The 14,170-nt window shown below is 46.5% G+C and overlaps 1 protein-coding gene across 2 annotated transcripts; it reads left to right on the top strand.

The window, feature by feature from the left end:
- The first annotated feature begins 1,060 nt into the window (after window positions 1-1,060).
- Window positions 1,061-13,453, top strand: gfpt2 (glutamine-fructose-6-phosphate transaminase 2). 2 transcript variants are annotated; one of them, XM_067247757.1, is made up of 20 exons: window positions 1,061-1,182; window positions 2,592-2,699; window positions 3,681-3,782; window positions 4,001-4,126; window positions 4,307-4,365; window positions 4,804-4,938; window positions 5,958-6,019; window positions 7,166-7,245; window positions 7,948-8,034; window positions 8,639-8,756; window positions 9,080-9,243; window positions 9,502-9,597; window positions 9,822-9,919; window positions 10,206-10,326; window positions 10,597-10,754; window positions 11,178-11,292; window positions 11,602-11,729; window positions 12,015-12,182; window positions 12,378-12,539; window positions 12,749-13,453. In XM_067247757.1, exons 1-20 carry the CDS (start codon window positions 1,176-1,178, stop codon window positions 12,791-12,793), a joined length of 2,139 nt encoding a protein of 712 aa, XP_067103858.1. In that variant the 5' UTR covers window positions 1,061-1,175; the 3' UTR covers window positions 12,794-13,453. The 2 variants fall into 2 exon arrangements, with proteins under 2 accessions (XP_067103858.1, XP_067103857.1); XM_067247756.1 differs by lacking the exon at window positions 7,948-8,034.
- The last annotated feature ends 717 nt before the right edge of the window (window positions 13,454-14,170 follow it).

Raw genomic sequence — 14,170 nt, 5'->3', positions numbered from 1 at the left:
CAGAGTTCATGTTCAAGTTTTATGGGCACGAATGCACGCACACACACACGCAAACACATACTCCTTGTCTCATTGGACACTCCGAAGAAGTCCCCTTCATTTTATATCATCATAGCGATTAAGGAAGCTTTGATCTCTGGGTTGGATCTGATTGGATAAAGAGGAACTGTGAGCACCTCATTAGTACTTTGGTAATCCTCAGGAAGGGACCCCCTCCCACCTTACCCAACACACACACACACACACACAGACAGGCTACCCTGAGGCATGGGACCTCGCTAGATTCAGATCCAAAGATTTCACTGAGAGAGATGTGATCAAGTCAGACATGACACACTCAAAATATACTCTAATTTTTCAACTCCAACTCTCGTTGTCTCTCTCCCCATCTCTCATGTCTCTTGCACATGTGACCCCCAGCTTTAATCTCTGTCTCTGTCTCTCTCTGTCTCTCTCTGTCTCTCTCTCTCTCTCTCTCTCTCTCTCTGTCTTTCCCTCTTTTCTCTCTCTCTCTCTCTCTCTCTCTCTCTCTCTCTCTCTCTCTCTCTCTCTCTCTCTCTCTCTCTCTCTCTCTCTCTCTCTCTCTCTCTCTCTCTTTCCCCCCAACTCTCTCTCTCTCCCCGTCTCTCTCTCTCCCCCGTCTCGGCACAACTGGGAAAAATACATCCGTGTATTTGGGGAGTATTTGAATCAACTAACCTTTGGCATTTTTGAGGAATTTATCCTTGGGGTTTATTGTACTGCTTCAAATTGAAACCAACTACCTCCCGAGCCTGTTTCTCACCTGTAGTCCTGTACCCTACTGGTGAAGGTTGGCTACTAACGGTGTTTGGTGTTCCGAGAATGCAAGGACTGTCAATGCTATAGGCTATCGGTAGAGTTGGGTTTGATTCCATGTTTTTATTTTACTTTCACTTGTTGTACAAATTACTGGTTGACCTGCTGTTTAACTTTGCCTAAAATTTGTCGGAATTCAGCGAGTGCCTGTCTCCGGACAAGGTGTCACTGGTTGCCTGGAGACGGGGGTGGAGCCGTCTCTTGCGGAAATTGCCTTAATATAAAATGGTAGAAGTGTGCTGGTTTACACATTTACGCTTGGATGTTAGCACAAGAACTACTGTGAAACCTCACTGTCGCCGAGAACCGTATCCAGCAACGAAAACATAACCACAAAGATGTGCGGTAAGGACCGCACAAGTCTTTTTTAGAGCATCAGGGTCATGTCATAGCTAGGAAATTATGCACGAGAATGTGGGACAGTTGGAGGTAGATTATTTCTGAAAAAATCTAATTAATATATAATAACATATTGTTTTATTACGTTTGTTTGAATTCATCAGTGCCAATCTCTAATGTTTAAAGCAGAAAAATACTGGCTTGTGCGCAATTTACATCTATACTTAACAATGTAAATAATCTTACTGGGACTTCTAACAGACTTGGTGTAATCAGAAGGTCAAATTTATATTAAACTGCAGGGGTTTTCATTCATGTATCCTACTCTTATCATGAGTTCAGGAAGCTTCTGCGCAGTGTGGACGGCTACGTGTCAGAGTGGCTGTAGGACAGGTTTGACAACATTAATATTGTCAGAATAGTAATGTGATAAGCGTAAATACCAAACATATATTGAATATGAGTGTGTTTTCAAACCCACTGTCGTTTAAAGGATGAACATGTGAAGATAATAGACTGAGGCCAAATGTTCTCATCTTATGTTCTCAGCGTTATTATATTGAGTGTTTTAATGCCCTATCGCAAGCAATATAACTTTTCTTACGGCATTCCATCTGCCTTGCACAGGCAGACTTTGCTGCTCAGAGTAAATATTTTACAGTATGTCCGGTCGGTGGTTATCAAATCTCCGCCGGTGCGCCCCGCGACAGTTTGCCAGCCGCTCTAACACTGCGCGCTGTGTTCCACTCAATGGCCACCTGTGTTGCTTTGGAAGCCTCGCGAACCTGGGACTTTCCTTTACTAGACATATAACTGCCCCAGGTTCTGCCCCGCGAAGTAAACTTGTTGTTAGTTTCTACTCCAGAAGAAGCTAGGTTAAGAGTTTCTTTAAGATTCCCATGATGTTTGTTTTGTGCTGTATAGGCTGTTACTGATACTGATAGTCAAATTTATGGCCTGTATCGCCCTCTGATTAGATTGGATATAGGTGGAGTTATACGAGAAAAGAAGCGTCTTTTCTTAAGTGTAAATATAATTACATGTTCCTTTCTTGTCAACTACCTACCCCGAGGCAATTAGGGTGAAGTGCCTTGCCCAAGGACACAACGTCAATTTGCACAGCCAGGAATCTAACCAGCAACCTTCTAATTAATAGCCTGATTCCCTAACCGCTCAGCCATCTGATGTAGATGCTGAGCTCAGCACAACCCGTAGCAGTAGGTAAAGGCTAAGATGAAGAGAGAGCTAATCTCCCCCCTCTCCCTCCCTCCTCCACTACCTCTCTCTCCCTGTCCCTGTCCCTGTCCCTGTCCCTGTCCCTGTCCCTGTCCCTGTCTCTGTCTCTGTCTCTCTCTCTCTCTCTCTCTCTCTCTCTCTCTCTCTCTCTCTCTCCCAACCCCTCCCCCTCCTAACAGGGATCTTTGCCTACCTGAATTACCAAGTGCCTCGCACCAGAAAGGAGATATTTGAGACGCTGGTGAAGGGACTGCAGAGACTGGAGTACAGAGGGTACGATTCAGCAGGTAGGATACAGATACACACACGCACCACCAGTACACACACACACACACCTGTACACACACACACGCGCACCAGTACACACACACAAGCACACACTATTTGAATATCGTACTATTCCAAGGTAGGCTTCTTTTGTTGGTTCGTAGACTCCAGTGGCTCCGTAGAGATGTAGCATAGCGATGGGTATACAGTCCACCTGGCGAACAGCACAGCAACACACCCTTGCCTCAGTACAGTCATATAACTCTCTGTCACACACACACACACACACACACACACACACACACACACACACACACACACACGCACACACACACACACGCACACGCACACACACACACACACACACACACACACACACACACACACACACACACACCTCTATGTTTGTTCTCTCCGGCCAGCAGGATACATTCACAACTCTAAGAGCTCCTTTCATAGGTGGAAAAACCCCATACGTTGCTCAACACACACACCCTCGTGTTCACACACACACACACACCCTCGTGTTCACACACACACACACACATACACATTTACATTTAGTCATTTAGCAGACGCTCTTATCCAGAGCGACTTACAGTAAGTACAGGGACATTTCCCCCCGAGGCAAGTAGGGTGAAGTGCCTTGCCCAAGGACACAACGTCAATTGACACGGCCGGGAATCGAACTGGCAACCTTCAGATAACTAGCCCGACTCCCTCACCGCTCAGCCACCTGACACCCTCGTGTTCACACACACAGACACACCCATATGTCGCCACACACCCTCAACTTGAACTGTGTGTGTGCAGTTCTTTTCAAATGTGCTGTGATCCTCCTCCGCATGGCTGCCATGGCTACTGCTGTTAACGCTGAGAATATTCCTAACCAGTCAGCCAATAAGAATGCCTCAACAGTCACTAACTATCCAGTCAATCACAAAGGACAATAACCAGTCAGTCAATAAGGACATTCCTAACCAGGTGTGTTTGTTGTTCAGGCATAGCAGTGGATGGCTCCAAGAAGACAGAAACAGTCAGCAACAGCATCTGTCTGATCAAGAAGAAGGGCAAGGTCAAGGCTCTGGATGAAGAACTCCACAGTAGGTCTCAGGCTGGCTGACTGGCTAAATTAATGAATGACTGGCCAGCTAAATGCCTGACTGTTTAGGTGACTGACTAACTGTCTCACTGGCTGACTTACTGTTCATGTTACTGATTAGTTCTTGGTGTGTTACAGTTGTGGTGGTCAGTGTGTGTTGTGTTAGTGATATGTGTGCGTGTTGTGTTAGTGATCAGTGTGTGTGTGTGTTCTGTTCAGAAAAAGAGTCTATGGATCTGGAGGAGGAGCTGGACACACACTTTGGGATCGCACACACACGCTGGGCCACACACGGGGAGCCGAGCGCACTCAACAGCCACCCTCACCGCTCCGACAACAACAATGGTAAGAAACACACACATGCCCCCCTACACACTATACACATCCTTTCTGCACGCAGCCCCCCCCCCACCCCCCCGCTGCTATGAGTGTGCTCCTAATAGGTTGGATTGTGAAACTTTATGATAATTTCTATCTTTCTCTTTCTTTCCTCTCTATCATCCTCTTTTCTGTCACTCTGTAAAGAGTTTGTTGTCATCCATAACGGCATCATCACCAACTACAAAGAGCTGAAGAAGTACCTGGTAAGCTCCGCCTACGACTGTTCCATCTATCCCACTCTCTATCCCACTCTCTATAACACTCTCTATCCCACTCTCTATAACACTCTCTATAACACTCTCTATAACACTCTCTATAACACGCATCATAGTGCAGTCCACATGACTCTCCCTCTGTCCTCCACCAGAGCATGAAGGAGTTTGCTTAATCATATTTGTAATAAAATTCTGCTGTTATTTCACCTGTTCTGGCAATTCTGCTCATGTACTAGAGTAGGAGATGTAACCCACCAAACAGGCATCATGGAATGTGCTGGATGGGGAATGTTGCCTCACCACAAAACCTACTGACGTAGTTTGTTCAGTATAATAGAGGGACATGTCTCAAATACTTTCAGATAAACGTGGTGTGTGTCTGAGTTATGTGATTTATGAACATGTTTCTGCTTCCTTCCTGTCCAGAACTCTAAGGGGTATGAGTTTGAGTCAGAGACAGATACCGAAGTGATCCCCAAGCTGATCAAGTACATCTACGACAACAGAGAGAAGGACTATGTCTCCTTTTCTACACTGGTAGAGAGGGTCATCCAACAGCTGGTGAGTATGACACGCACACACGCATACACACACACGCACACACACACCCCTTTTATGATGTCACTTAAATTTCCATCCCATTAAACAGTATCCTCCGTCATCCTGGTACACTCCCTAACATCGCTGGTGACATCATGATTCATTACAGTCTGTCTGGTAGAAACAGACTCGCTCAATCTCTCACACTTTCCTAGTTATCCATAAGAGGTTTTAAACCAGAAAGTCAGGAAAAGTTAGAATGGTGAAGACATGAAAAGGTGGACGGAATACTACAGTAGCCTACTGTAGACAAAATGTTCCGACACATTGGCTTTATGCAGACGACAGCAGTGAAACGTATTTCCGGAAAGAAACAGGCCCGGTCTAGAACTTCCGGTGAAGTTAAAGACGAAACTTTTAAAAACCAGAACAGGTTGAGTTAAACCTCAGCTATTGCTCTCTAAACCCTACACTCAGATCGCTTTTTTTCATCAACCGATAACAGGTGAACACTAGCGAGCCTAGATTATTTTAAGTTACTGCTCAAATCCGTTTGATAAGAGCTAACTAGATAGCTAGGCTACCTACTTTTACTGTGCTGTGAGTTAGATAAACTTTACCTTCGTAATTGTCGATGTAGCTTGAAATATACAATTTGAACCACTTTTGCAAATTTGCTTGAAGGACAGCAACATAGAACCCTATGTTGATTCTCATTTTGGAAAGATCACCCAAACTCCTTGTAAAAAACTCCAAGAGAACTAACATAACTTCTAGCTCCGGGAAGTTGTTGACCTTGCTTATGCAATATGCGGAAGTACATTTGTTGGATCATAGCGTTTTTGTTGTGCTGTTTGAGGGTAGGCTATTAAATGGCTATCTAAAAGAAAAAGAAACAAGTTCGGTAGCTGTTCTACAAAACCATAAATCAGCATTATTAATTTACATAGGTTATTGTCCGTCAATAAAAGGCTTGTGTAAACTCCGGTTACAGTTAAGTTTTCCGAGAAAATCAGTTTGTCTTCCTTGTGTTTAACTAGGAAGGGGCCTTTGCACTGGTGTTCAAGAGTCGTTATTACCCAGGAGAGGCAGTGGCTACCAGGTATGGATCTGTGGATCACACTCTCACTATGTCTTTCACACACACATATACTTTGCAAACACGCACATATTCACGTCAGCACACACACACTCTCACCCTTCCCACTCAACGTGTTCAACATTCACGCGAGCACTTTGTGTTCAACTTTCACTCTCCTTTGAAGGAGGGATAAAGGGAGAGCCAGATGGATCTCTCTCTTCTCTCTCTCTCTCTCTCTCTCTCTCTCTCTCTCTCTCTCTCTCTCTCTCTCTCTCTCTCTCTCTCTCTCTCTCTCTCTCTCTCTCTCTCCTCTCTCTGTCTCTCTCTCTCTCTCCTCTCTCTGTCTCTCTCTCTCTCTGTCTCTCTCTCTCTGTCTCTCTCTCTCTCTCTCTCTCTCTCTCTCTCTCTCCTCTCTCTGTCTCTCTCTCTCTCCTCTCTCTGTCTCTCACTCTCTCTCTCTCTCTCTCTCTCTCTCTCTCTCTCTCTCTCTCTCTCTCTCTCTCTCTCTCTCTGTCTCTCTCTCTCTGTCTCTCTGGGTAAACAATGTGTGCTGGAGAGTGACCACATATTCCAGTCTGTTAACACCCTCCACGCCCTCTAAAATAATCACTGTCTGACGTGACCGTGGCTTAACAGACTGGGGGAGGGGGGGGGGGGGAGTGGTGGGGTGGGGTGGGTCAAAGGCTAAAAGTCTTGTATGTTTTCAATGAAGAATGGGCCTTATTGCCAGGGTTTCATTTGGTAATGTGAACCATTGACATGTGTTTGTAAGGAAGTGTGTTCACAGTAGGATTGCATGAAGCTATGAGCAGAATCCTGACTGATGCATGAAGGGTCTCTAGGGTGTGCTGTATGTGTGTTCTGTGTGTGTGTGTGTGTGTGTGTGTGTGTGTGTGTGTGTGAGTAGTCCAGTAGACAATAGGCCTTATGGAGCAGCCAAACAGGAGAGATCCTACCCTGCTCTAGTTTCCCTACAGCAGTGGGTTTTGTGTTTAGAGTGTGTGTATGTGTGTGCACTTTCAAATCTCAAACAGAAATCTGATCTCTTTATTTTATCCCTCCCAACTCTCTTCCTCTCTATCCGTCTCTCTCCCCGTCTCTCTCCCCCTCTTTTTCTCTCTCCCCCTCTTTCTCTCTCTTTCTCTCTCTCTCTCTCTCACCAATTAGAAGAGGAAGTCCTCTTCTAATTGGTGTTCGGAGCGAGTTTGAACAGTCAACAGAACCAATCCCCATCCAGTACAACAATGGTGAGATGCTCTTCTCCCCTTTGATCTCCTCTCTACACGTTTTCCATTTTATCTGACATTATTAGTTTTCGCGCTAAAGCTCTCACATTCCTCGGTCAATACTGCACACACCCTTACACACACACCCCCACCCCCCCACACACACACACATCAGACTGGGTTACACAGTGCTCGCTAACAAATCTGGTGTGGATCTGTAATAAGAAACTGAAAGCTGTGCCAGAGTTGTGTAATCCTCTGGGTTGGGCCAGCCCTGTCAGTCCAGCACTCTGTCTGCAGTAATGAGAAGACCATGTCTGTTCACATTCAACCTTCACCATCCGTCTGACTGACTAAATAAGTCATTACTAATCCTTACCAACTAACTCGCTAGATAAAGGAAACATTTTTGATTATGTGATGTGACACGAAACTAACTACATTTACATTACATTTAGTCATTTAGCAGACGCTCTTATCCAGAGCGACTTACAGTAAGTACAGGGACATTCCCCCCGAGGCAAGTAGGGTGAAGTGCCTTGCCCAAGGACACAACATCAGTTGGCATGACCTGGAATCGAATTGGCAACCTTCGGATTACTAGCCCGATTCCCTCACCGCTCAGCCACCTGACTCCCTAACTAACCAACTAACTAAACCTACTAACTAATAACCCATCAGTACACTAACATGTGGTCTTCCTCTCCCTGTGTGTGTGTGTAGTTCCTTTCCATTCAGTGCTGAAAGGGATCCCCCTCCAGAGGGGGACCCCCTCCCCTCCAGAGGGTCAAGGGTCAACCCTTCCTAGAGGTGTGCGTCAGTCTGCCTGGGGGGTCAAATCTTGTCTTGGGGGGGGGGGGGGGATGCATGCTTTATCTGCTAAATCTAGCATGAATCACACCAATCAGCTCTCACGATTATGATTACCGGCGAATGAACTGTGATTCTTATTAATTAGCAGTGGAGTGTCCCGCCCCTGTTGCCGTGAGCACCAGCAGTCAGCGCAACGCTCTTCTGCGTTCTGCAGGAGAACGTTCTCTGGGAGATAATAAAGTGTGAGGAGACTGTCTTCTTATCACAGTTAGTGGGCGTGCTCCTCTGCAGAGCAGATCAAATGTCCAAGGACTCTGGAGCGGGGGGTGGGGGGGGTGGGGGGGTCATGCCATTTTCTCAAATTGAGAAATGCCGATTCCTTCCGATTCCAATCCGATGTGTGAAGAATGATGATCTTTCGATCAGTGTGATCTTCTTACCTGACGTCCTCCTCCTCCAACACGTCCTCTCGTCTCCGCGGGAGCACTGCCCGAGAATGTTCCGGTGAAGCCCCCGCACTTCTTGACCGTGTCGGCCCGTGAGTCCGTGGGTGACTTGGTGCCGTTCTGACCCCTCACCCCTGACCTTTGCCCCCCTGCAGGTGTGATACAGGACAGTGTCCAGGGCAAGAACGGCCACAACCGCCCAGACCCCTCATGTGCTCTGACCTCCGTTGGAGACAGCAAGGCTGTGGAGTACTACTTTGCCTCTGACGCCAGGTGTGTGTGCTTGTGTGTGTGTGTGTGTGCCTGTGTGTGTGTTAGATACATCTTTATCGAGTCGTGCACAGAGTCGATGAAGTCAAGGAAGTAAAGATAACGATAATAATGTTTACGTATGAGATTGGTGTTGCCTAGAGTTCATTTAGGTGATTCCCCTTTGTGTGTGCCTGTGTGTGTGTGCCTGTGTGTGTGTGCTTGTGTGTGTGTGCTTGTGTGTGTGAGAGAGAGAGAATCTGAGAGGGTCTGTGTTTGTTTTCGTGTGAGTGTGTGTATGTTTGTCCTAATATGATGCCCTTCACCTCCCTCCACCTTCACCACAGTGCCATCATCGAGCACACCAACAAGGTTCTGTACCTGGAGGATGATGACATAGCGGCGGTGATCAAGGGAAAGCTGTCTCTGCACAGGATGAGCCGTCTGGCAGGGGAGAACTCCGTCAGGGCCATCCAGACCCTGCAGATTGAGCTGCAGCAGATCATGAAAGGTCAGAAGGGGTCATCTTTCGGAAACGTTTGGGTTTCCTAGTAATATGGTGTTGTGTACATCCAGACTATCTGAGTCAATCTAAGGGTCCTTAATATCTACAGCTGAAGGTGTTTTGGTATAGTATAATTCTTTGGTGGGAAACTTCTCGTCGCAGTTGCAGTGATACTCGGCCACGATCTCCCTCTGCTGGTCAGAGTGAGTAAGTACACAGTGAGACCGACTCCTCACACCTCAGGGTCTGTCTGTCTCCACTTAGGCTCCTTCGAGGCCTTCATGCAGAAGGAGATCTTCGAGCAGCCTGAGTCTGTCTTCAACACCATGAGAGGGCGGATCTGTTTCGACACCAACACAGGTAAAGACGTGGCGATCAGGGCGTGTGACGTGTCACATCCTGTTCGGGAGCAGCTCCAGGATCCTGGCAGTCAAGTCTTCATAAATCATTTATCAAGTCTTGATAAATATTAGCATAGCAGCCACCATGTTGACTGTAAGGAGAATATGATCGTTTACATAATGAATGTGGACATCATACTGTTGAACACACACACACACTAAGATTGTATTCTCTGTTCTCAGTGATCCTGGGGGGGCTGAACGACCACATGAAGGAGATTAAACGCTGCCGGCGACTCATCTTGATTGGCTGTGGCACTAGCTTTCACGCCGCTGTGGCGGTGAGTTGACCAATCAGGATTAAGGATGATGATGATGAGAAAGAGAAAAGAAAGAGAGTAGGGGAAGAGGGATGATGATGATGAAGATGATGGTGATGATGGTGATGATGATGATGATGATGATGATGATGATGATGATGATGATGATGATTATAATGATGGTGGTGGTGATGATGATGATTATGATGATGATGATGGTGGTGGTGGTGATGATGATGGTAATGATGATGATGGTAATGATGTTGATGGTGGTGATGAAGATGTCCCCTTCGCCTCACTCTTCCAGACCAGGCAGATCCTGGAGGAGCTGACTGAACTTCCTGTGATGGTCGAGCTGGCCAGCGACTTCCTGGACAGGAACACCCCCGTCTTCAGGGACGACGTCTGCTTCTTCATCAGCCAATCAGGTAACGTCTGCACACAGACAGGAAGCGGTGTAGAACTATTACATGAAAAACAGAAGTGGTCAATTGAGCATTTATAATTAGAAAAAGGCCTTGCTGACATTTCTTGCATGTCATCCTCTCCCGCTCGCTCTCCCTGCCTTTCCTGTCTCTAACTAGCACTGCCTAAATAATAACAATAAATGATAAATAAAGCAGAAAAGGCCAAATAAAATATATTTGATAAGACATTTGAATTCAGACTAATTGTGCCCTACCTCGGCCTCGCCGTAGGAGAAACGGCGGACAGCCTGATGGCGCTGCGCTACTGTAAGGAGCGGGGCGCCCTGACAGTGGGCATCACCAACACGGTGGGCAGCTCCATCTCCAGGGAGACCGACTGTGGAGTCCACATCAATGCCGGGCCGGAGATAGGCGTGGCCAGCACCAAGGTGGGAGGACTTCCTCATTTGGCACTAGCTTTCATCCAATGTGATGATGCATTTACATTTAGTCATTTAGCAGATGCTGTTATCCAGAGCGACTTACAGTAAGTACAGGGGCATTCCCCCGAGGCAAGTAGGGTGAAGTGCCTTGCCCAAAGACACATCATTTTACATGACCGGGAATCGAACCAGCAACCTTCTGATTGGTAGCCCGATTCCCTAACCACTCAGCCATCTGAACCCCATGATGCCAGAATGAATATGTAATATGTGAAATAGCACTGTCAGGGGAATACACAGTTTATACCTCTGAGACAGTTTACAGCACTAAGACACGGTTCGCAGCGCTCAGACACAGCATTGCATAACTTCCCATAGTGTCCCAGACCACCAATGACTAACGTGAGAGCGTGTCTGTGTGTTCTCCAGGCGTACACCAGCCAGTTTGTGTCTCTCATCATGTTTGGTCTGATGACCAGTGAGGACAGACTGTCCCTGCAGAAGAGAAGGCTGGAGATCATGAACGGGCTCAGGATGCTGCCAGGTGAGATGAACACACACACACACACACCCACTCACATACATACAGTACACACACACACACAATCACATACATACAGTACACACACACACAAAATCACATACATACAGCACAAACACATACAATCACACACCCACATACAATAACACACACACATGTCAATTCATACAACAACAGAACTTTGCATTTGATTATTATAAGTTATAAAGCATAGTTCTTCCACCTAATATCTCCCCCTCCCTCCCCCCTCCCTCTGCCCCCCCCTCCCTCTGCCCCCCCCCTCCCTCTGCCCCCCCCCCCCCCATCCCCCAGATCTGATTAAGGAGGTGCTGTGTCTGGATGACCAGATCAAGTCCATAGCAGACGAGCTGTACCAGCAGAGGTCTCTGCTGGTCATGGGCCGGGGCTTCAACTACGCTACCTGCCTGGAAGGGGCACTGGTGAGGAGAGGGAGAGAGGGGGGGGGGAGAGGAGAGAGAGAGAGAGAGAGAGAGAGAGAGAGAGAGAGAGAGAGAGAGAGAGAGAGAGAAGGGGGGAGAGAGAAAGAGAGTCATTTGGCATTTTCATCCAAAGCGATATACATATAATGCATATGAAAAGTTCAGCAGAAAGAGAGAAAGAGAGATTTTATGCTAGTTGCTGCTGTCGCTGCCAAAGCTCTGAATCGGTATCGATCATGCGTGTTTTGAAAGTGCTGACTGCTCGGTTCATTCCTCCTGTTGTAGAAAATCAAGGAGATCACATACATGCACTCAGAGGGCATCCTGGCGGGGGAACTAAAGCACGGCCCGCTGGCCCTCATAGACAAACACATGCCCGTCATCATGATCATCATGAGGGATGCCTGCTACACCAAGTGTCAGAACGCCCTGCAGCAAGTCACAGCCCGAGCGGTATGGAAACACACACTCACTCTCTCACACACACACACAGTACAGAGACAGAAAGCTTTGAATAATTCATGCAAATGAACGGAAGGATGACTGATCACTCTTATCACCCGCTCTCTTTCTCTGTTTCTCTCTCTATATATCTCTCTCTCTGTATCTCTCTCTGTCTCTCTCTCTCTCTATCTCTCTCACTATCAGGGTCGTCCCATAATCTTGTGTTGCAAGGGCGACCACGAGATCATTCAGAATGCCTATAAGACCCTCCAGCTGCCCCAGACGGTGGACTGTCTCCAGGGCATCCTCAGCGTCATCCCCCTGCAGCTCTTGTCCTTCCACCTGGCTGTGCTCCGGGGCTACGACGTATGTCGAAACAAATTCACTCTCATCTGTCTGTTCATTGTCGTGCCTGTCTGTCTGCTCACCTGTCTGTCTGTTCACCTGTCTGTCTGCTCACCTGTCTGTATGCTCACCTGTCTGTCTGCTCACCTGTCTGTCTGCTCACCAGTCTGTCTGCTCACCTGTCTGTCTTACCCACCTGTCGGCCTGTTAATCTGTCTGTCTGCTTGCAGGTGGACTGCCCAAGGAACCTGGCCAAGTCTGTCACTGTGGAATAGATGTGAAGTGGACCGTGGACCTTTACACAGAATAGTGCAATTGTGTGTGTGTGTGTGTGTGTGTGTGTGTTCGAGTATGTGTGTGTGTTTGCATGTATGTTTGAAAGTCGGGGAATGTGAAATCCTACTAATACAATGTTGAAGTGGTGCCATTGACAACAACCCCTTGTAGAGAGAGGGGGAGAGAATGGGGTGGGGGAGAGAGAAAGAGTGTGAGAGAAAAACTATAAATTCTAAAGGTTTCTGTTCAGTGATGCAGGCCTATATGATGAACCAGAGAAACCAGAGATGTGTTTTGTCCTCAGCTCTGGTTGGCCCTGCGAAGCCCTGCAGATGTGTCTGGTGTTAGATCATGTACACACTGGAGAAACCACACAGAAACAAGTGAGGAGTGTTCTGTGTCTGTGGGAGGAACCATGCCCAGGCCCTCCCTGTTGTAGTGTTTACAGTTGTGCATTAACTAGGACCAAAAATGCAGTGTGAATGTACCAATATCCGGAGGTGTCTCTTCCTGTTATTGAGATTTAGTCCAATGGTAAGCATCTTACCTGACTGTTGCATTGTGGGACATGTATGCAATGATTATTCCAGAGTGTTCCCTGACCTAAGGAAATGGAGACTAGATGTTGGTGTAAATGCTTTACTTTGGACAGATACATCAACGTGGGTGTAAATGCTTTACTTTGGACAGATACATCAACGTGCCTTGAACTCACAAAAATGTGAGTTTTTTTTTCTACTCTAGGGTTTCACAAGCTGAATATATGATCATTTGTCTTCAAATGACTTTCCTATCATGTCACACTCCTGTTCTGCTGCCCCCTACTGGGGGGAGGCAGTTCTTGCATTCCGGCCAATCAGAAGTCACTCATCTGTAGTTTATATTTATCAGAGAACCACTGTTTTGTCCCTTGGATGATGTAAGATAAATAACTCTGTGAACCTGGGGGCATCGTTGTCGCACTTTTTCACTACATGTATGCCTTACGATGGCAATGGTTGGCTCTTAGTTTTATTTGCTGCACAGTCAGAAACCTAGAAGAGGCAGTGACAGAACTTTGGTTTAGAGGGTTGGGTTAGACGTTTCTGTAATTTTATGAGAAGTTAAACGGTGTGATTCCCTATAGGTTTATAGTATTTTTACTGTATGTTTTATATGAGATTATATTAATAATTAAAAAATAAATTAAAATGTAGATGAAAATGTGTCTCTGTGTCTTTAAAATGTATTTGACGTTTTATTTTGATCTCGATAGGATAATAAAAGATTATACAATTTAATCAAATGTACCACCGTGATGTAAACACGTTACAGAATGACCAAAGCAGCCTATGTTAATATGTTTGGGATTATTAAACGTTGTTTTACCCCTTCTG

The sequence above is a fragment of the Osmerus mordax genome, chromosome 12, assembly GCF_038355195.1.
Source record: "Osmerus mordax isolate fOsmMor3 chromosome 12, fOsmMor3.pri, whole genome shotgun sequence".
Taxonomy (NCBI): Eukaryota; Metazoa; Chordata; class Actinopteri; order Osmeriformes; family Osmeridae; genus Osmerus; species Osmerus mordax.
This window is presented reverse-complemented; position numbering and strand designations above follow the sequence as displayed.

Coding starts and splice junctions, on each gene's coding strand:
- gfpt2 (XM_067247757.1), top strand. Junction 2,700..3,680: donor CAGAGGGTACGATTCAGCAG/GTAGGATACAGA, acceptor TTTGTTGTTCAG/GCATAGCAGTGGATGGCTCC. Junction 10,327..10,596: donor CTTCTTCATCAGCCAATCAG/GTAACGTCTGCA, acceptor GCCTCGCCGTAG/GAGAAACGGCGGACAGCCTG.